Source organism: Ovis canadensis, chromosome 2, assembly GCF_042477335.2.
Source record: "Ovis canadensis isolate MfBH-ARS-UI-01 breed Bighorn chromosome 2, ARS-UI_OviCan_v2, whole genome shotgun sequence".
Taxonomy (NCBI): Eukaryota; Metazoa; Chordata; class Mammalia; order Artiodactyla; family Bovidae; genus Ovis; species Ovis canadensis.
In genome coordinates, this window is record NC_091246.1 from 190662201 (window position 1) to 190685882 (window position 23682).

Consider the following 23682-nt stretch of genomic DNA (forward strand, 5'->3'; position numbering starts at 1 on the left):
TACCTGACGCCGGACTCCGTCTGCAGAGTAAGCCGCCTCTGTGACAGGACTAACGTGGGGGAGGCCGCGGGCGCGCACCCTCAGGGGACCCGGCTTTGGCAGCGCCCCTTTAAACCTGCGGTCAGGTCTTGAGCCAGGTCGGCATCGCCGCTTTAACCCGAGCATCGCCCCGCCCCGCCATTTCCGGGGCGGTGTCATTGCCCATTTAAGAGAGGCGTGCCCGGCCTCTAGGGCGGAGCTTAGGGGTTTTAAGGGAGGGGCGGTTGCGGCTGGGGTCCGTCGGGATTAGTGCGGTGGGCGCGCCTCTGGCCGCCATTTCTCAGCGTTTCCCCGGAGCCGCCCCCCTCGCCGCCTCACGCGGCCCTCTCCCCTCTAGTGGCTTCGAGTGGTCGCCGCCAGGTAAGCGCGCCACCCGCTTGGCTCCTCACGCCCTCCTCGTCTGCACCGGGGCTGTGGCCTCGCCCAGGACCCTCAGGCCGCCCGGCGCTTCGAGGTCGGCAGCCAAACATGTCCCGCGAGGGGCGGGCGGGCGGCGGCCGAGGGGCCGGCGCGGAGGGAGGGAGGGAGGCCGGACGGGCGTCCACCTGCGGGCGGACGTGGCCGCTCCGGGACTTACCGATGACTGGTAGCGAGTGCGCAGGGCTGACGCGCACTGGAGGCAGACCGGCAGGTGTCCGGCGTGGGGGTAGGGGTGTGGGGGCTCCGGGACCTGCTTTCCCCTGCGCCCCGCGGCCGGGCCCAATGTATGGCTCCTGGGGTCGGCTTCAGTAGTGCAAACCTTTATGGTTCTGCTGTCTGACCAGCAATAGCCGAGTCTTTTATACCTTTAGGCTACGTTTTAATGTCAAGTGTGTTTTTCAGAGTTAGGAAAAAGTTTCCTTTCATTCCATTTCTGTCCTGTACCAGGTTGCTGAATCTGACACAGTGGATTGTTTGTACATAAGCTAGTTTGCAGGTTTTCTTCTTCAGGTAAAGGTCACTTGGAAACCACATGTGTGATTAATTGTTTAATTAGTCCCTTGCAGATACTTTCTGTCTTGGGATGACTAGGATGAAGGGTGTTAATATCCTGATGGTGTTCGCTGTAGGTTGGCTTATAGCTTTGTCAGAAAGCAAGTACTGGCGACAGGGTTTTAGAAAGACCCAGGGTGTTCTTAACTTGCTGCAAGTAATATTTCCTTGGGGTGAGGGTAGCAATTGTTCATCAAAGGTTGCGTCCGCCAGTCACAGGAGAGTGTATACATGTCACGACAAACTTTTGAATTTTAGGTATGTATGAAAAAGTTAATTTAGGTGGTAAATGGATGACTTCGGTTTGCAGTTTCCAACTTAAACTCTTCCTAGTTCATAGCTGAAAAGTCAGGCGTAATAGATTCAATACTATTAAAAAAATATGTGTGTGTGTGTGTATATATATATATCTACCATCCAAAAATTCCATTGTGTCATTTCAGACAAGCTCCTTATTGAGCGCCTGATAGGCATATTGCAGTGCCTGCTGGGTCACCGCGAGGAACGAGTCAGACTAGGTCTCTCCTTGCGTCTTGGTGGGGCAAATACCCAGTAAAATACAAGTTGCTATCTTGAGGGTTACAAAGAGCACTCTAGGGGTACTAAAAGGAGACCCTGATTTAGAAAGGAGGGAATGATTTTCTGAGGAAAAGACATTTAAGCCAGAAATCTGAAGATGGCCTTGTGAAGTGGGAGGCGGGGGTTAGGGTAAGGGGGTGGGAGGGGCGGGTAGTTGAAGGGGAAGGGGCATTCCAGAAAGCTGGAGCAGCTAAGGCGGAAAAAAGGGCCCCAGTTGAAAGACGCTTGGGCTGAGTGGAAGAGTTACTAGAGCGGAGCGAGCTGAGGGGAGTGGGCGCCGGAAGGGTCGGGGCGGAGGAGGAGCTGGAGCCGAGAGCAAGGCAGTTAAAGATTGTTAACAGGAATTTGATTGGTGGTTGCTTAAATCCTCTGCTGTGGCTTGATGAAGGGTGCTGGGAGTGGGGGCGGGGTGGGGAAAAGTGAATGTGGCAAAGCTTTTAAAAACAATAAATTAAAAAAATAAACTAACATATTAATATATTATTATAGAAAAGTTAAATACCTCCACACGACCCTTTCTAGAGATAGCCTCATTTAAGTTTGTGTGTCCTAATGCTTTTGTGTGTGTGTATATATAAAGTGTCTGTGTCAGCTGTATTTTGTAAAAACAGCTGTGTTCTATGCCGTTGGATAAACCATTATAACCATTATTAAGTATTATAACTACTTGCGTGTTGGTAGAGGCATTTAACGTTTTCTTAATTATGCCCTGAAAATTCTTGTTTCTGTGGCTTGAAGCGCATATGGGACATTTCTTTTTAGGATATCCTACCAGAAATAGAATTGCTGTGTGAAAGTGTGTGTGTGAACGTCATTGTTTTTCACATATCCTTTTCAATACTGGATATCTAGAGTCTTTTAAATGACAGTATCTTATATTTTTAATTTGGATTTCCTTGGTTACTACTGAGGTCGCACATCTTTGTAATGAGTATTTCTGTATTGCATGTCGTCTTTTAGAGCTTGTTTCTTCATATCGTGTCCATTTTTTTCTCTTTGGGTTGTTTATCTTAACTATGTACAATAGTTCTTTCTTTAACTGCATGTTAATCCTTCAAAAAAATTTTTTGCAGAAAACAATTTAACAGCCCATCACCCTAATATAATGTTTGTTTTTTCCTAGTACTTTTACTTCTTTAGCACATCTGAAATTTGTTTTCTTACAAGTGTTTTCATATTTTTTTTAATAAAAAAACTTGTTTGTGGTATTGAGTTTCATAGTTCAAAATACATAGATAATTTGGGGCTGGTGCATGGGGATGACCCACAGAGATGTTATGGGGAGAGAGGTGGGAGGGGGGTTCATGTTTGGGAACACATGTAAGAATTAAAGATTTTAAAAATAAAAAAAAACCCAAAATACATAGATATTAAATAAGAAAGAAGTTGTATTTTTCCTTAGCAAGTTAACTCTACTTGTATAATGAATTTTAGTTTTAAGATGTAGGAGGAGGTGAAAGAAAACTTGTTTTATAATTCATTTACTTCGTAGGAAGCACAAAGTTGTAGTGTATTTTGAGCATTTTTTCCCTTAAAAAAGCTTTTTTATTATGGAAAAATTCAACATATACAGAAGTAGTCATAAGAATATTATTAGTTTCTATGTCCCCATCAGCTTCAACAGTTGATGGCCAGTAATCTGGTCAGTTTGTCTCATCTCTTCCCACTTAACTCCCTTCCTTGTATTATTTTGATGTGAGTCCTAGAAATCATATAATTTCTTCTATAAATGTTTCAGTATGTATTTTTAAAAGGTTAAGATTATTCTTAAAAAACATATTTTAATGCCACTATTTTATCCAAAAGAAAGTTGGTAGTACTTCCTTGATTATCATAAACAATCCAGTTGGTGTTCAGATGTGTATGTGTATAATAGAAAGTTCAGATGACAACTGTCATGGTTTTACAAGTTTATCTAATTACATAGGAGTATTCATACTTGTAAAATGAGGTTGTAATTCTCAATGTATAGCTACTGAATTATTTTTAAAATGTTATATAATTTAATATTTCAGCTTTTATTTTTATCAAATGTTTACAAATGCATTTAGTTTAAAACATCAGCTGGTTATGCAAGACTTCTTATAAGTTATATATATATAATAGTAAATATGATTGACAAAATGTTTTAGTTTGAGATAATTTTAGACTTATGTCAAAGTTACAGTAGTAGAGTTCCCATGTATCTTTCACCTAGCTTCTCTCATTGATAACATCTGATAACTTAAGAAGAATCTAAAATAGTTCCACACTTTGTGATTATCTCTGAATCTGTAGTTCCTTTGTATCTCTCTCTTTTTTAATCTGCTTGCTGTTTATTTCTTGAATATGCTGAATTAAGTTTTAAAAAACAAATTCATCTTGTATGTTTTATGATTGTATTTTTACTCAGCATCTTTTTAGCTGTGGTCTTTGATAATTTCTTTCTTATTTCTACAATGTGAGTTTTGCATGAAAGACCAAGATTTGGAGTCAGAAAATCAGTTTGAGCCCGTGTCTTCACTATTTACTACATAATGGACCTGGTTAGTGGTTTAATTTCTGTGACTTTTTAGTTTGCTTATCAAAATAAGACAGTATTTTTAGGGAGTTTTTCTGAGTACCAATGGAGATTGTTTACTCCAATCTCCAAAGTAAACATTTGTTGCATTTGATGATGAAATGTACTAAGTGGCTAACTATTCAAAGTAGGAATTGTATCCTTCAGGAGCTTATAGTAAAGGAGACAGGCATGTAAATGAATAATTAAAATGCGATTAGTGAGACAAAAATATTTTCGTGGTTCAGTGAAAGTCTTATGGGAATGACTAACTCTTCAGATGTCAGAGAATGTTGCTCAGGGGAGATACAGGTAGAGTTAAGTTAAAAGGAACAAGTAGGGATCCTCTGACATAAGGGGGTTAGAAGCCTTGGGGTGATAAGTACAGCCTTTTGTAGGCAGCTGAAATGAGACTGGCTAGCAAGGTCCAAAGGGAGCATTGTCCACAGGAAAAGAAGCCTGGCGGAAGAGACTGGGCCCAGATGTTATGTGTGAGTGCTTTGTAAACTGAAACACTATCTGAAATTTTAGCTATTTCTTTAAGGTATAAACAGATGAATGTACAAATGACAGGTATGGTGGCTTTGCCAGTTTTTTATGCTGGAAGGTGGCTCAGCTGGTAAAGAATCCACCTGCAGTGCAGGAGACCTGGGTTCGATCGCTGGGTTGGAAAGATCCTCTGGAGAAGGGAACGGCTACCCACTTCAGCATTCGGGCCTCTAGAATGTCATGGGGTCCATGGGATGGCAGAGTCAGACATGACTGAATGACTTTCACTTAAGTCATTACTTGTACTATATGTACAGTAATCTTTATGGATACTTATGTTTTCATGTAATAGCATTTGTTTATTTTTAAATTAGCTTTTATTTTTATCAAGTTTATCTAGTGGTAAGAGTCATCTGATATGAAGTCTTCTTCCAAAAAAGAGCATTCTCCTGAATTTTTCTTCCTCCTTAAGGCAACCACTTCCATATTTTAAATAATAAGCTCATTGCTGCTTCTTGATTTTTAGTTTGGCGTAGTTTCATGAACTACCTATTGAATTCCTACCAGGCAAGATGAGGGATTAACTCTCTGTTCACCCTTACCTGTATTAGCCACCTCCTCTTGAATTTACTTTATACTTACGGTTAGATCAGTATTAATATTAATATATTATGACTTAATTATTAGCTGAGTCATAAAGTGCACTGTGATTATTTCCCTCTCTGCACAACTTGTTTTCTCTGTAATTAATAATTTATTTCTTGGCTTAGTTACATGTACTTATTTTTCTAAAACTCTTCTTAGTTTTGGAAGTTAAACTTTAGATTAGCAAGGTAGTTTTTATGATGTTTTCATTTTATATGTGCTGTTTTTAACTTCTTAATTATTTTGATTAACTTTAATGTTCTTAATGGAGGTAAGGAAACTAGCATTAATTTGACGTTGTAAAGAATTGTTTATATTCTGTAGCAGCTTAAAGTCTGTAAGTAATAGTAGAATATGTGATAAAAACTTACATTTGAATTATATTTGTATTTTAGCTAAAATAGGTGATCATTTTTGTGTTAGTACTATAAATGGTGAGAGAAGGAAGGAAACTTCTTAGGATAGTTGTTATTATCAAAGGGCACCTTAGTGTATGGCATCGTATCCTAGTGTTTGTAGAGGTATATGACTGTTGTACACATAATTTATTGACCCAAAAGACCTGATGAACTTAATAAATGTTTACCCCTCTCTTGGCAGATTAGCTCCTTACAACATAGTCCAGAAAACTTAAAATTGCTGTGAGCTCAATGCCGTGAGCTCTATTTTATGTTAGGGTCTTTAAAGTCGCCAGTTTTAATTTTTTTCCAATTTACTTGACCAGGTGCTTTTTTAAATAACATATCTCTAATGTCCACAGAACTTTACTAAACTATGCCATTTGTCTGAGAGCAGATTGTGGGAGAACACTGACCCCTTTTTCTCTTGGTTCCGCAGTGACAAGATGTTGAGCTTCTTCCGCAGGACGCTCGGGCGCCGCTCGATGCGCAAACAGGCGGAGAAGGACCGGCTCCGTGAGGCCCAGCGCGCAGCCACGCACATCCCTGCGGCCGGGGACGCGCGGTCGGTGATCACCTGCCGGGTGTCTCTTCTGGATGGGACCGACGTCAGCGTGGACTTGCCGGTACGGAGGGTGGGCTGACTTGTGTGTTCGTCCTGAGGTCATTTGCTTCTTCTGAGCTGGTACCTTCCTGGGGGATGAGTTCAGCTGGTGCTGGTCAGGCGCCGAGGTGCACAGGTGCCTGGATCAGGTGGCCTGAGATACCTGGAGGGACAGTAAATGCTTCGCTGGAATTAGTGGCAGCTAACCGGAACTTTCAGATGTCAGCGCAGTGGCTGACTGAGTCCTCTGTGTGTGTGTGTGTGTGCGCGCATTCTTTCTGGGGAATTCTCACAGTCCTGGTTGAGCAGTGAGACTATTTGGGAAGAATAATGATACTTATAGGGATCCCGTAAAACTCACAGTTCTCTGAACTTTTTGGTAATTTTCAAGACACTTTCCTTTCCTTGCATACAAGTACTTTCTCCACCCTTGGGTGTGCTTGTAGAAATTTTAATGGAATGAAGTGAGGAAAAGGACTTTGTTGATAATCCCTCAGCTCTGACTGCCCATCTCTTTCTTCCCAAAGTAGTTTGCAGGATGGTTTTTCCATACACTGTAATCTTTATTTCAAGATTGGATGTTGTAATTATATTCAGATTTGGGTGGTTGGTTTTTTTTTTTTGCAGTTATGGATAATCATAACTCAATGTGAGACAGTCCAATGTATTTGAAAGGACTTCACTTATTCCTAGCAGGTCTTTTTCTGAGGGAGGAGAGGTAGCTGTATGGTTTGGGGGGAAGTAGAGTTTCTTTCTGAGCTGTTTGCTAATACCAAATCTCTTTCTCATGCCTTTGTCCTGTATAAAAAGGTTTACATAACTAAGCTGTAAAATGTGTGATTTGAGGTGTCATTGAATGTTCTAGTATCTTCCCTCCCCATAGATTCTTTTTAGTACACACTCCTTTACCCAGAACGCAATTTTTAAAAAATGCTTTGTGCGAGGTGATGGCTTGGGTGCTGCTATAATATATAGTCCAGTAAGTTCTGGAAGACCTTCAACTCACAGAGTGAGAGGTTAAGGAATTGGATGACTTGTTTTAATGAATATTCTGATTAATTGAATAATTTAGAATGTACTAATATATTTTTTACGTTTTAAAAATAATGGCATATGATGAAATTACACTTAAGACACAGGATATCTTGAAATGTTTTGAAGTCATGTTATGAGTATTTATTATATTTATACATGGCTCACTCACTCAGTCATGTCCTGACTTTGCAGCCCCATGAACTGTAGCCCACCAGGCTTCTCTTGTCTGGAGTTTTCCAGGCAAGAATACTGGAGTGGGTTGCCATTTCCTACTCCAGGGGATCTTCCCGACCCAGAGATTGAACCCACGTCTTTTATGTCCCCTGCATTGGCAGTATTGTCCAGTATTCCAATATGTGATACTTTGTGAGGATAGTTTGCATATTCATTTCTTATTTGACAAGTATCCTAAGAATTCTGTGTACTAGTTCGTTAAAATATTCTTAGGTATGTGGCATAAAACTTGAGATTGCTGTATAAGAGAGTGGAAAGAAGACTCTTATTACCTAATATTTGAAGTATGAAGTCTCAAGTTTGCTGATGGAGGAAAAGATACTAGGAAAGTAGAATTTGGAAAGGAGTTTTTTAAAAAGCCAATGTATTGTGGAGGAGAAAACAGCACTAGGTTTTAAAGTAGTGGAATAAACGGCTAGTGACTGGTATGGAATGGTTTCCTTTGCTTGGTGTGCTCAGTAAGGGCCTGTGATCCTTGATTAAGGCCCAGAATGTTAGCCAGCCTCTCTTAATGCAGACAATTGTAGTGAAAGAGCCAAGAGTTTTAGATTTGACTCTTTGTGGAAGTAGAATACTTGCCTTTTCAGCTCTGCAGTGCAGGTGAAACCCTAGAGTTAGCAAACTCTAGGTGCTTGGGTGGATATAAAGTGGGTATATTCCCCCTCCTCCTTGCCCCAGCTAAATGCCTTACTGCAGAAAAAGGCTAGAGGAATAGTGATTTCTGGGAAGAAGTCTTCATCTTTTTCTAATTTAGCTTTTCAACCATTAGAGTTAATTTTGGAAATTGAATGAAGCACATGCTTATTTCCCATTGGGGTTAGCGTCAGTATTGATCGTGATCTATCAACACAGAACTCAGATGATTGCCCAGGCAATCTATAAGGGGTTACCTGTAATTAAATACAGAAATCTAGGTCTGTTCAATTTTCAGTTCAATTCAGTTGCTCAGTCGTGTCCAACTCTTTGCGACCCCATGAACCGCAGCATGCCAGGCCTCCCTGTCCATCACCAACTCCTAGAGTCCACCCAAACCCATGTCCATTGAGTCAGTGATCTATACACTTCAAATTAATATATACTGGTAGTAATGGTCATTTTCTTTGTTAAGTTCTCTTTTCCTCTCAAAATTGGAGGAGGGATTTAAATATCTTCTACTTTTTTTTTTTTTTTGAAGGTACTAATACCTTTTAGTGAATGATGAAGGCATCAGGGAGAAATTCCTAATTATCCCTGACATTTAAACTTTCTCTTTGAAAATGCCACAGTATGTCCTTTGATTTATGAGCTTAGAATTGGTTAGTAAACTCTGCTTTTCCTGAGTTTTAAATTAATAGGAAATATTTGATTAACCATTACATAATAATTTTTATATATCTACTGGTACAGATGCTGAAGTCTTAAAATTATATAGACCTTTATGTCTCAAAATAAATGAAAAACACCCCGTGTTCACTGATTGTAAGACTTAACATTATTAAGATGGTAGTACCCCCAAAACTTTACAGATTCAGTATAATCCCCAAAGGAATATCAGCTGATTTATTTGTGGAGATAGACAAGCTGATTTTAAAATTCATGTGCAATTGCACGGGACCAGACTAGCCAAAACAATATTGAAAAAGAACAAAGTAGTAGGACTTATATGTCCCAATTTCAAGGTTTACTATAAAGCAGTAGTAATCTAGATGGTGTGCTTTGCTGGTACAAGGACCAATGGAACACAATAGAGAACCCAGATATAAACCCACACATCTATGCTCAGTTGAATTTTGATAGGCTACCAGAGCCATTCAATGGAGAGAAGAAGAAAAGTCTTTTCAACAGCCATTTGTATGTGAGCAAGACACACAGAAGAATGAAGATGGACCCTTAACTCCTACATATACAAAAATTAACTCAAAATGGATCAAAGTCCTAAACATAACACTATAAAAGTCTTAGGGGGAAATATAGGAATAAATCTCCATGACCTTGGATTTCATACTAGTTTCTTGGATAATGACACCAAAAACATGAACAATAAAAGAGTAAATAAATTAAACTTTATCAGAATTATAACATTTGTGCCTTAAAGGACACCATCAAGAGAGTGGAAAGACTGTCACATAATGAGAGGAAGTATTTGAAAATTATATATCTAATAAGTAGCTGGAATATGTGGAGAATTGTTAGAACCCAATAATAAAAAGACAACCCAATTTAAAAATGGCCAAAGGATCTGAGTAGAGCTTCCTCCAAATAGGATATATGCAAATGAACAACAAGCACATGAAATGCTTGACAACATTAGTTGTCAGAGAAATGCAAATAAAAACCATACTATTTCATACCAACTAGGAATGCTAGAGTAAAAATGTCAGATAATATCAAGTGTTGGTGAGGAAATGGAGAAACCTGAACTCTCTTATATGTTTCAACAAGAATGTTAAAGTGGTCAGGCTGCTCTGAAAAACAATCTGGCAGTTCCTCAAGTGATTAAACGTAGTTACCATGTGATTCAGCAATTTCATTTCTAGGCATATGCCCAAGAGACTTGAAAACATGTTTACACAAAAACTTGTACACAGATATCCATAGCAGCATTATTCTGGATAACCAAAAGGTAGAAACAACCCAGCTACCTTTCAGCAGACCAGTGGACTAACAAAATATGTTACATCTGTAAATAGAGTACTGCTGGACCACAAAGGAAATAGGACTGATAGCTTCTACATGGTAACGTGCTACATAGGTGAACTTTGAAAGCACTATGCTGGGTGAAAGAAGCCAGTGACAAAAGATCACACACTGTGTGATTCCATTCATGTGAAAGTCCAAGAGAGAAATCCAAAAGGGGGAAAAATTACATTAGAGGTTTCCTAGGGTAGAGGGTTGGAGAAGGCAATGGCACTCCACTCCAGTACTCTTGCCTGGAAAATCCCATGGATGGAGGAGCCTGGTGGGCTGCAGTCCATGGGGTCACTAAGAGTCGGACACGACTGAGCGACTTCACTTTCACTTTTCACTCATGCATTGGAGAAGGAAATGGCAACCCACTCCAGTGTTCTTGCCTGGAGAATCCCAGGAACAGGGTAGCCTGGTGGGCTGCCGTCTATGGGGTCGCACAGAGTCGGACAAGACTGAAGCAACTTAGCAACTTAGCAGCAGGGTAGAGGGTTAGAGAATGGTGAAAAGGGTAGTTAGGGCCATAGCTAAAGGTTATGAGGTTTCTTTTGAGGTGATGAAGATTTTCTGAAATTAGTTTGACTATGTCTTTGAATTGTATACTTAAAAAAATATTTGTTAGGCTATGCCAGGTCTTAATACAGCATATGGCGTCTAGTTCCCTGACCAGGTATTGAACCTAGGCCTCCTGCATTGGGAGCACAGAGTCTTAGCCACTGGACCACCAGGGAAGTCCTGAATTGTATAGTTTTAATGGGTAAATGATGTTGTTCAGTTGCTAAGTCATGTCTGACTCTTTGTGACCCCATGGATTGCAGCATTCTAGGCTTCCCTGTCCTTCACTATCTCCCAGAGTTTGCTCAAACTCATTCCATTGAGTCAGTGATGCCATCCACACATCTCATCCTCTGTTGCCCGCTTCTCCGCCTTCCCTCAATCTTTACCAGCATCAGGATCTTTTCCAGTGAGTTGGCTCTTCACATTAGGTGGCCAAAGTATTAGAACTTCAGTTTCAGCGTCAGTCCTTCCAATGAATATATTCAAGGTTGATTTCCTTTAGGGTTAATTGGTTTGATCACCTTGCTGTCCAAGGAACTCTGAAGAATCTTCTCCAGCACCATAGTTTGAAAGCATCAATTCTGTAGCATGCAGCCTTTTTTATGGTCCAGCTCTTACATCCGCATATGCCTCCTTAGAAAAACCCATAGCTTTGACTATACGGACCTTTGTCAGCAAAGTGATGTCTCTGCTTTTTAATACACTGTCTAGGTTTATCATATCTTGTCTTCTAAGGAGCAAGAGTCTTTGAATTTCATGGCTGTGATCACCGTCAGTGATTTTGGAGCCCAAGAAAATAAGTCTCACTGCTTCCACTTTTTCCTCTCCTGTTTGCCATGAAGTGATGGAACCAAATGCCATGATCTTAGTTTTTTGGATGTTGAGTTTTAAGCCAGGTTTTTTACTCTTCTTTCACATTCATCAAGAGGCTCTTTAGTTCCTGTTCACTTTATGCCATTAGGATGGTGTCATCTGCATATCTGAGGTTGTTGATATTTCTCCCAGCAATTTTGATTCCAGTTTGTGATTCATCCACCACAGCATTTTGCATGATGCACTTTGCATGTAAATTAAATAAGCGAGTTGCCAATATACAGCCTTGTCATAAATGATCTGGTATGTGATTTATATCTCAAAGCTGTTTAAGAAAAAGAACACATAGTTTTTTTTGTATACTTATGTTTTATTCCACTTAAGGTTTTTCAGTAGTTAAGGAACATGATAAAGATGATACATAGCTTTGATTTAGAAGTGATATGGTTGATTTATTACAGGAGAGAGAAGCAAGAGACTGTACAGTAACATAAAGTGAAAGTGAAGAGTGTTAGTCACTCAGTCATGTCTGACTCTCTGCAACCCCATAGCCTATAGCCTGCCTTACTCCTCTGTCCATGGAATTCTCCAGGCAAGAATACTGGAGTGGATGGCCATTCCCTTCTCCAGGGCATCTTCCAGACCCAGGGATTGAACCCATGTCTCCTGCATTGCAGGCAGATTCTTTACTGTCTGAGCCAGCAGGGAAGCCCCTGTATAGTAATAAAGACATAAGATAATGGGGCTGCAGACTAATTGTGGCTGTGAGTTTGCAGTAGAAGAAATATGTTGTATGTGTATATGGGAGGAGGAGAATGAAGATTAGAAATGAGCAAAATATAATTCACACTCTGGTGTAGAGGATAATGTTGATTGTGTGGAAGATCATGAAAGGGTAGTCGGGCTGTCCTGGAAATAAGGGGTGAAGTGGGGAAAAGAGCTTCAGTGGGATGTTTTTAGAAGGCCTAAAGGAATTATTGGGGACTGTCTTTTATTTTTTGGATGTTTTATAGTCCTTTGTACCTAGTGGGTGCTTAGTAAATAAATATTGTTTAGTTGTGTGAGGAAATGCATGAAGGGAAAATGAAGGGTTGGAGAATGAGGAAAAACGAGATTTGGCAATAAAAGGAAGACAGGAAAACAACACAGTAAAAGGAAGACAGAACACAGCAGGTAGAGAATGGCTGCATGGGGAGATCTGAGTTTGTTTATATGGATTTATATACACAGGTGGAAATGATAGGAGGAGTGCTCTAGGAGTCTGATGGGAAGATCCTATCTTGATGCTCTTAGTCTTCATCAAAAAGAGGATGTGAAGTGAGCACTGGGTCTGAATGAGGTGATGACCTAGATTAATGTGTTAGGCGAGAAAAGGATATAAGCAATGAGCATTGGTCTAGATTTAACTGAAAAATTGTAGTTTGCCAGAGCTGTGTGGATCTTTGTTTTCACTCTCTGTTTTCTGCTTGGTTCATATTCAGTAGCTGCAAGGTGAGAGAGTATATGAAAATGAACAGGATGTTGATCCTGGGATCAAGTATTTCACATCCATATTCTACACACTCTGGACACTAGTGAACCTTCTTATTGTTTGCCCAGGCATAGTAGACCACTTTGCAACCCTGTGCCTTTGCACAGGTTTATACTAACTAGAATTACAGAGTAGCACAGGAAGGAGAATTTAGTGTCTGGCTTTTTGGACAGTAACACAGATGTACTGATTCTTGAAATCAGAGTTCATTGGAGACCTAAAGTACATTCTAAGCAGAAAGAACTGCATTTTGCTAAGGCTCAGATAAGACTTACTGGGGGAAATTATAAACAGGTAAAAATGCTAAAGTGATAGAAGAGAAGGCTGTAAGAGTAAGCAAGAAACAGTTGTTGTTGTTGTTTTCTAGTTGCTAAATCTTATCCAACTCTTTTGGACCCCATGGACTGTAGCCTGCCAGGCTCCTCTGTCCCTGGGATTTCCTTCTCCAGGGGGATCTTCATGATCCAGGGATCAAACGTTGTCTCCTGCATTAACACGCAGAGTCTTTACCACTGAGCCACCCGGGTAGTTCAGGGAACAGTTAGTAAAAACTATTTTATGTCCTAGAATTTGCATCTTAATCTGTAGAGAAAGAGGAATAATTAAAGGGTTTTAAAGATGAGAGTGATGTTCTGTTTTGCAGTTTTAGAAAGAATTACGTTGGCAGTTTCTACCTCTTGATCTTCTGACTCTTGCCTGTCTTGAGTGTCTCTGTTCTCAGCCCCACCATAGACTGTCAAGATTCCGTATCTATCTTCATTTTGTTTCTGCCTAAGGTGACAGAGTTGTGTTAACCCTTTAGTACTTTTAGGCAGATTTAACTCACCTGCATTTCCTTGGCATTTTGTTTATACTGCAAGGATAGCACACATATTTATTGTGTTTAAACTAGTTGTGAATGATTTTTATTCTTACTAAGAACCTTGAGGATGAGAAATAAAGCATATTCAGCCATACATCTCTAGCGGCTAGTACATAATAGATGTCTGTTCAGTAATTGTTAAATGGAATTGAATGATATACTATGTCAAAAATATTATTTTCTATAAACTAGTAAGTGCATAATGAAGTAAAAAATCTTTAAGGAATGAGAAAGAAACAAAAACACTAATTCAAAAAGATACATGCACTGCAGTGTTCATAGCAGCAGTATTTACAGTAATAGGCAGGACATGGATGCAACCTAAATGTCCATTGAGAGAGGAATGTATATCTATACAATGCAGTATTACTCAGCCATAAGAAGGATGAAATTTTGCCATTTGCAACAACGCAAATAGACTTGGAGTATATTATGCTAAGTAAGTCGTATAGAGAAAATCAACTACTGTATGATATCACTTATATGTGGAATCTAAAAAATAAAGCAAACTAGTGAATACAACAGAAAAGAAGCAGACTCACAGATGTGCAGAACAAACTGGTGGTTACCAGTGGGGAGAGGAAAGATGGGCGGGGCAGGCCTGGGGAGGGAACTGTGAGGTACACGTTACTCTGTATGAAATGAATCAGGATGTATTGTATAGCACAGGGCATACAGTCAGTAGTTTATGATAAGTGTGAATATAACCTTTAAAGATTGTGAATCACTATATTGTACTTTTGTAACTTATATAATATTGTACATCAACTATACTTTAATAAAAAAAATTTTTTAAAGACACTATGTTAAAAAGAGACATAATGGGATAGATCCAATTGTTTTAGGAATTCCAGGGTTGATAGTAACAGATTGATAGTTTTAAAAATTATGATTGAGTCAGGTGTTCACCTACTCAGGATATTATCAAGATCACATTTTCTGTCCAACTGCTGCTAAGCCTGGGCAGGAGAAGGTGCAGGGCTGCCTCTGCCTAGAAAAATCCTGTTGGAGGCTATGCTTCTGTGAACCAAAGGAGAAGGGACAGCGGTGAGCTTGTTGGCCCTGAACTGGAAGCCCTTCGAATACAGAGGCCTGACCACTCTAGCTGAGTTCAGTAAGTTTCCAGTTGATTTAACCAAGACACGGCTCCAGATTCAAGACCAGAAAAATGATGCAAACTTTAAAGAAATCAAGTATTGAGCAATGTTGAATGTGTTAGTGAGGATAGGCAGAGAGGAAGGCCTGAAAGCACTGTATTTGAGGAGTACCCTTCAATGTTACACCAGGCTTCCTGTGGCGCCATCAAGATAGGCACCTACCAGAGCTTGAAGCGGCTATTTGTCAAGTGCCCAGAAGATGAAACCCTTCTTATAAATGTGGTCTGTGGAATTCTCTCTGGAGTCATATCCTCAACCATTTCCATTCCAGCTAATGTACTGAAAATTCAGATGGCAGCACAAAACAGCACTCTTCAAGGAGAACAATAGGCAACTTCATTAACGTTTACTAGCAAGAGGGAACAAGAGGACTGTGGAAAGGCGTGTCCCTTATTGCTCAGAGGGCCACCAATGTTGGCTGCATGGAGCTGTGGGTTTACAACCTCACTGAGAAGCGTCTGATTTTCTCGCACCTGATGGGAGATATTGTGTGACCCATTTCCTCTCAAGCTTTAGCTCTGGATTGGCAGGGGCCCTGGCCTCAAACCCTGTCAATGTGGTGAGAACATGTACGATGAATTGGAGTCCTTCACAATGGCAGACGCCCTGGTTTCACAGGTACCCTGCATTGCTTGTTATAGACATGGAAGAATGAAGGGGTTTTTTGCTCTGTGTAAAGGGTTTTGGTCAAGTTGGTTGAGACTTGGTCCTTGGAATATTATTTTCTTTGTGACGTACAAGCAGTTAAAGGAATTGAATTTGTGACAAGACTGCATGAGACATCCTTCTGAAAATGCTTACTTCTGAAATATCAAAGCTTCCAGTCTTTCCCACTGCTTTACCCGCCACAGATGCTTAGGTGTGAGTAACAGGTGAGAACTGTGTTAGTGTGAAGTGCTGTGTCTTGGCCTTGGGTGCTCTGTACCAGACATTTAATGGCATTAACTGTAACATCCAGACACTAGTTCTTACCATCCAAGTACCCTTCCACATCAAATATAACATGAAATGCACATTTCTTGCTGAAGAAAACTTGCATGAAGGTCAGGAACTGTGGATTGTTTCCTTTGGAGGGAGTAACTCCTGATGCATCTCAGATTGTAGCCGAGACTCCCAGATGTTCTAAAACATCTCATCCGAACCATGGAGTAGAGCCTCTGAGAAAGTGTCATTGTTCTGAACTTCCGGGGGCCTTTGGCTTTGTGTCTGCTGAAGTTCACACATAGAGACCTGGTATACCTCAGGTATGAACAATGTAGGAAATAGATCCCTGGAACATTGCAGTGCTTTGCAATTTCTTATTTTGGCAGGGTCTTTCACTTATGGTAAGTAATTTTTAAACCTTTACCCCTTGAGGCTTGTGAGGAATTGTTGCAAAGTATTGATTTCTAAACTCAGGATGGTATAATATGTTAGCTTGGAAGGTGGCAAAGTCTGTGTTGGTGGGAGATGTTTTTAAGCAAGTTGGGTCCTTAGGTAATGTTCCTAATTTTAGATTTTAACAAGTTTCTGTTTCCCAGTCTGTAAGATGAGGATGATAACCTCTACTGATACTGAGAATCAAATGAAGAAAATAGTAGTTGCTACTACTTGACTTGTAGGATAAGTGTGTTTACATCATGCTTTCATAAAGCCATAATCCAAAAATAAATGGTCTGGTGTATTGAAGAGAATTATTTTATCATGAGGTTCTTTGATAAAAGCCATGTGAAAGAAAGTGGTTAAGGTTTTATTATGTTTTCCTTAGCAAAAGGTTGCAAGTGAATCAAAGACTTGATTTTTCCAGATTTCCCAGGTTTCACTTTAGTTCTGGTCCTGTTTATTAAAGTATTTCTTGTCTTGAACTTCCTAATCGGTTTGGATGGAAAGTGATTGCTTGAAATTTGAAAAGCGATTTTTCGTATACCTAGAGTTTGAGAAGAGGTATGTAGTATCTTCCTTCTTTTTCTGAAAATGGTATATCATTCTTTGCCGTGTTCATCTTACTCTTTTCAAAATAGTGACTTTGAGCGCCCCATGACCTTTACACTTCAAGAAGACGTCCCCAGGAAAGTAAATATTTAATATTTACTTGGGTACCTTCGGTGCTACCCTTTGAGAGTAACTTAAATACATACTCACTGGGGCTCTAGGACAGACACTTCTACAGTAAATGTAGGTTCCCAGTCGGCCCAGTTCCTGGGCTGCTTCCTCCCTTGAAGTGACATGGAAGCCACACAGGTTTTTCTTGGAGATTGGACAATTTTCCTCCCAATCACCTTTACCTTGTCTTCTTTGTTAATGCTGACTCTGAAAACAAGATTTTTGTGAAGCAGAATTTTAGTTCCAGTAGTAAGATTCAAGGCACGAACGGAGGTTGGAAGAGCAAGTGGGTGTTGATTGCTTCAAGACTCAGGCGGAAGTCCAGTTCTGTCTGCTGCTGCTAAGTCACTTCAGTCGTGTCCGACTCTGTGCGACCCCATAGACGGCAGCCCACCAGGCTCCCCCGTCCCTGGGATTCTCCAGGCAAGAACACTGGAGTGGGTTGCCATTTCCTTCTCCAATGCATGAAAGTGAAAAGTGAAAGGGAAGTTGCTCAGTCGTGTCTGACTCTTCGTGACCCCATGGCCTGCAGCCTACTAGGCGGCTCCTGCAGCCTACCAGCCTCCTCCGTCCATGGGATTTTCCAGGCAAGAGTACTGGAGTGGGGTGCCATTGCCTTTTCCGCCAGTTCTCCCTGACCAGCTCCAAATGTGATGCTGAAGAGCAGAGCCCTTTCAGGCCTCATCTCTTGTAATGAATCATATCTTTACAGAGGAACTTTTTTTTTTTCTTACCAGAACAGTTCCACTGAGGTGTAAGGGTTTCTATAGAAAGGCTTTCACTTTTGCATTCCTTGAGCTTAAAGGATGACTATTTTATGAGATTTTTTTTTATGAGCCACTTTTTTTTCTTTTAATGTAGAAGACATTTTAAGTGTACACATAACCCCTAGGACAGTAGAAGCAAGTTAATTTTGAAGACCATGTAAAGATGGAATACCATGCAATATTCATTATATCAGTTTGTTCAAATATGTACATGTTCGTGTGTGTGTGTGTGTGTGTGTGTGTGTGTGCGCTCAGTTAGTTCTGACTCTTTGCGACCCCAGGGATTGTAGCCCACCAGGTTCCTCTGTCCATGTTCACACCAGAATGAAAAGAAAGCCAAGCCTCACTGTAAAAGCAGGTTTTTAAAATAAAAATATAGTATTTCTTTATTAACAGATTTATTAACTACCTTATGGAACAGTCTTATTTTGATTTTTTTTCTTTTGCTTCTTTCTGAAAAAGTAATACAGTTGTTGAAGTTTCTAAGCCGAAAAAGAACTTGAAGAACTGGGAGGCTCGGGCCCCTTATTTCCAGGGCTGTGACTACAGGTTCCCACCTCCCCCCATTCCCTTTGGTTAATGTGGCAAAGGAATTTTCACCTTTTATAATCAAAATGAAGAAAGTGGATTTTTTTGTTTGCTTGTGGATTTGTTTAATCATTGATGCTAAGTATTGCCTAATTGAGATATAAAAAAGTTTCTGTTCTTTGTATTTGTTCATGTGTTGGAAATAGTGTATGTTATATAAAGACTATAAAACTTTTCATAAGCCTTTATATTTCGAGATCTTCATTTAAACATAATCGGAATATGTGGCATAAACCTTGTATCATTATTTAATAAACTGGAATAATATTTAAAAGAAGACCACATTTCTAACTCATCAGTGATAGATTATTTTCCTGGGTTAGAATCAGAACTAGAACTTCTAGAACTAATACCCAAAAAAGATGTCCTTTTCGTTATAGGGGACTGGAATGCAAAAGTAGGAAGTCAAGAGATATCTAGAGTAACAGGCAAATTTGGCCTTGGAATACAAAACGATGCAGAGCAAAGGCTAACAGAGTTTTGCCAAGAGAACGCTTCTTGATGAAAAATTTGTCTTAAAACTCAACATTCAGAAAACTAAGATCATGGCATCTGGTCCCATCACTTTATGGCAAATAGATGGGGAAACAATGGAAACAGTGACAGACTTTATTTTGGGGGGCTCCAAAATCACTGCAGATGGTGACTGCAGCCATGAAATTAAGACACATGCTCCTAAGAAGAAAAACTGTGACCAACCTAGACAGCATATTAAAAAGCAGAGCCTTTACTTTGCCAGCAAAGGTCCGTTTAGTCAAACCTGTGGTTTTTCCAGTGTTTGTGTATGGATGTGAGAGTTGGACTATAAAGAAAGCTGAGCACCGAAGAATTGATGCTTTTGAACTGTGGTGTTGGAAAAGACTCTTGAGAGTCCCTTGGACTGCAGGGAGATCCAGCCGGTCTATCCTAAAGGAAATCAGTCTGGAATATTCATTGGAAGGACTGATGCTGAAGCTGACAGTCCAGTCCATTGGCCACCTGATGCAAAGAGCTGACTCATTTGAAAAGACCCTGATCCTGAGAAAGATTGGAAGTGGGAGGGAAGGGGATGATGTAGGATGAGATGATTGGATGGCATCACCGACTCGATGGACATGAGTTTGAGTATGCTTCGGGTGTTGGTGAGGGATAGGGAAGTCTGGTGTGCTGCAGTCATGGGGTCGCAAAGAGTTGGGACACGCCTGAGTGACTGAACTGAACTGAGAATCAGAAATCTGAGATCAGCATAGTGTAGTTAGCTTATTTACTTCTTGTCTGAGACTTAACTTTCATAAAACAGTACGGTTCTTTTTGTAAAAAGTTACTTATTTGGCTGCCTTGGGTCTTAGTTGTGGCATGTGGAATCTTTTGTGGTGGCACACAGACTGTCTCATTGTGGCAAGTGGGCTCGGTAGTTATGGCACATGGACTTATGATCTGTGGCATATGGTACCTTAGTTCCTGTAGCAGGAATTGTCCTTGTCCCCTGATTTGCAGAGTGTATTCTTAACCAGTGGACCACCAGGGAAGTCCCAACAATATAGTTCTTTTTCATGCTGACTAGACTGCAGAAGAAAGTTTTTAAAATATTCATGCTATCCTTGAATTTCAGATTAAGATGTTTGGGAGGTTTTCATTTTGAGATGACAGATATCTGTTAGATTAAGTGTTATGAATGTCAGGAACCTACAGATGCCTTGTGTTGACTATTGGTTGGCCTATAATTAGCCTTTGTTAAGGAGTTAATACATATCCTTCAAAAGATTTTTATTCTGAGAAGGCAGCTATCCAGCTGGCAGAAGCTCATTCTCTCTTTTCTCAAAACACAATCCCTATGTTTCATGAGGCTGGCAGGTGATGCTTTGGCAGAATAAGAGAGCCAAGTAAGGGAGCCTGGCCCCCCTTTGCTCTTTGAAGCAAATAAAGAACGTTGATGGAATATGAAATTGGTTCTAGAAGTGCACCTTAAAATGAAGATGACGAAAGTATTAAAGTTTGGCACCAGATAAGTAAATGCAGTGGGATGTTTCTGTGACTTCCTGATTTAACTTAGAAATACTTTGTATTCCTTTTAGGATCATTGCTATTTGCAATTTTTTTTTGCATAATTGGTATTTTCTATTTAAGTTTGTTAGCACTGCTCTGGGACTTAGTGATTGTAAGTATGATTTAAAATCAAAAGCTTTCTTTGTCATTTCCAGTAACAGTTATTACTTCCCTTCCTTTGTCCATATTTCTCCTTTCCACCATGTTAGTAGAACAAATATGTTCAAATATTTGAATTCATGTCTTATTCTTCACCTCCATTGTTATCCTAATAATATATCTGCCTCCTGACTGTGTCCTCAAGAATAAGTCATGATAGCACTCCCCAAAGTTCTCTACCTCTGTAAGTCTTCACCTCTGAAATTTTTTAACCTAAATTCCCTATCCCTCTTTCATCAAACTCTTAGGGAGTGATACATTGTAATGAAAAGATATCCTTTTCAGTGTTATATTACCTTTTCCTTTGCAATGGGTGTGACTCACTGATCTGAAAAGTTGTTTGTTGAATGGGAAGTGATTGACTCTGGTTTTCTAATTCTTGGAACTTTCCCCTAGAACTCGTCTACACCTCTACTAATTTCTCATAGCTAAATGGAGCTGACAGACTAGGGTTGAGCCCGTTCTCTTGTTATACTTAAATCTAGAGAAGTTTATTAATCCTGATGACTATGGCGAAAATAAGGAGACAAATCTAAGATAAAGGACAATTAGTGAGTTGGAAGATCATATTTAGAAACTGTTCTCATAAGAGGAAGGAATATAAGCAAAATAAGAAGCTTAAGAGACAAGTTAAGAAATGGAAGGTAAAAGAAGTTTCTTTTTCCCTAAGACTAGAACAAGGTTGCCTGCTTTTAGCACTTTAATTCAGTATAATATTGGAAGTTCTAGCCAAAGCAGCTAGGCAGAAAAAAATGATAGGCATCCGAATTCTAAGGGAAGAAGTAAAATTACCTCTGTTTAAGATGACATGATCTTACAAGTGGAAAACCTTAAAGATTCCATAGTAAAACCATTAGAGTTAATAAAAGAATTCAACAGTGTTGCAGGATACAAAATCAAGCAACAAAAGTCAAGTGCCCTTCTGTACACTAGTAATGAGCAATCCAAAAATAAGACAATAATTCCTTTGCTGTAGCATCAAGGAGAATAAAATACTTAGGAATAAATTTAACCAAGGAGGCAAAAAACATGTACATTGAAAAGTACAAAACATTACTAAGAGAAATGAAAAGAATATCTAAATACATGGAAAGATAGCCCATATCTGTGGATTGAAAGATTTAATGTTATTAAGAGGACAGTGCTGCCCAAAGTGATCTGTAGATTCAGTGCAATCCCTATCAAAATTCCAAGAACATTTTTTGCAGACATAGGACAGACTATTCTAAATATATATGGAATCTTGTGGGATTCCAAATACCCAGAACAGGCTTGAAAAAGAAGGGAAAGATTGCCATTGCGTATCTTGATTTGAAAACTTGATATCAAGCTATAGTAATCAAAACAGTGTGGTTCTGGGATATGAACAGACATACAGATCAGTGGAGCAAATTACAGGGTCTAGAAATAAACCTTCAAATATATGGCCAAATGATTTTCCACAAGGATGCTAACACCATTCAGTGGGCAAGAGTCTTTTCAGCAAGTGGTGCTGGGAAAATTGAATAACCACATGCAAAAGGGTTAAATTGGATTCTTATGTTGTTGTTTAGTCCCTAAGTTGTGTCCAACTCTTTTGCAACCCCGTGGACTGTCGCCCTCCAGGCTCCTCTGTCTGTGGGATTTCCAAGGCAAGAATACTGGAGTGGGTTGCCATTTCCTTCTCCGGGGGATCTTCCTGTCCCAGGGACCGAACCTATGTCCCCTGCATTGGCAGGTGGGTTCTTTACCACTGAGCCACTAGGGAAGCCCAAAATATTAACTCAGAATGGATCAAAGACAACTGTAGTATTGTGATTTACAATAAACATATATTTAATCTTCATCCTGTTTCTGGCACAGAACTCCTAAAACTCTTGGAATTTTCTAAGTGATAAGAGCCCCCAAAGTGTTTTTGATATGTTAATGGTGTGACTTGGAAAGCCCTTTAGTAACCAACTGATGGTGGCTGGTTGCTGGGGGAACTAACCAGGTGATTAGAAGGTTGGAACTTTGACACCCACCGCTACCCCCAGACAAGCTGGGAGGGAAGAGGGGCCAGAAATTGCATTCAGTCACCAGTGACCAGTGATTTAATCCATCATGCCTAATTAATGAGGCCTCCATAAAAACCCCAAAGGACAAGTGTGGAGAACTTCTGGGTTGGTGAACCAGAACGCTTCCATGTGCTTGGTCTCAAACTCCACTGGGACAGGAGCTCTTGTGTTTGGTACTGTGACCTGTGTATCCTCTCACCTGGCTGTTAATTTGTCTCTGCTGATATCCTTTGTAATAAACTGTAGAATCTAGTGCGTAAACTGATTCCTGAACTCTGTGAACTATTCTAGCAAAGTAATTGAAAACAAGGAGGGGGTTATGACCAAGACCAAGTGACCAAGTGAAGTCGCTCAGTTGTGTCCGACTCTTTGCAACCCCATGGACTGTAGCCTACCACGCTCCTCCATCCATGGGATTTTCCAGGCAAGAGTACTGGAGTGGATTGCCATTTCCTTCTCCAGAGGACCTTCCCGACCCAGGGATTGAACCTGGATCTTCTGCATTGTAGGCAGACGCTTTACCATCTGAGCCACAAGGGAAGTCCATCTAGCAAAGTAATTGAAACCAAGGAGGGGGTCATGAGAACCCATTTAATAGCCAGTTGGTCAGAAGCACCAGTAATAGACTGGACTGTGACTGGCATCTGAAGTAGGGGCAGTCTTGTGGGACTGAGCTTAACTCATGGAGTCTGATTGTGTCTCTAATAAGAGTGTCAGAGTTGAGTGTGTCTGATACTCATTCGGTCTCTTAGAGAACGGAGTTAATTGCTTGGTTGTGAGGAAGAAATCCACACAAATTAGAATAGGTGTAGACCCAGAATGACTTTCAGGTGTGAGGGTTTAAAACTGTAAAACTCTCAGAAGGAAAGGTAGGGGAAAATTTCCATGACATTAGACCTGACAATG

At 40.1% G+C, this 23682-nt stretch overlaps 1 protein-coding gene, 1 non-coding gene and 1 pseudogene across 9 annotated transcripts in view; 2 read left to right on the top strand and 1 right to left on the bottom strand.

Moving 5' to 3' along the window:
• The first annotated feature begins 229 nt into the window (after positions 1-229).
• Positions 230-23682, top strand: part of EPB41L5 (erythrocyte membrane protein band 4.1 like 5) — a 171883-nt gene continuing 148430 nt past the window's right edge. For 5 of the 8 annotated variants that reach the window (XM_069577819.1, XM_069577822.1, XM_069577823.1 and 2 more), the window contains exons 1-2: positions 230-399; positions 6101-6287. In XM_069577819.1, coding sequence (XP_069433920.1) covers positions 6108-6287 — 180 coding nt within the window. In that variant the 5' untranslated portion in view covers positions 230-399; positions 6101-6107. Of the gene's footprint in view, positions 400-3900; positions 4116-4590; positions 4621-6100; positions 6288-23682 lie in introns of those variants that run through there. The other 3 variants (XM_069577827.1, XM_069577820.1, XM_069577821.1) reach the window with 3 other exon arrangements.
• On the top strand, positions 15022-15884 carry LOC138434042 (kidney mitochondrial carrier protein 1-like; annotated as a pseudogene).
• On the bottom strand, positions 23245-23316 carry TRNAC-ACA (transfer RNA cysteine (anticodon ACA)). The gene has a single exon. It is a non-coding gene; the product is annotated as a tRNA-Cys (tRNA).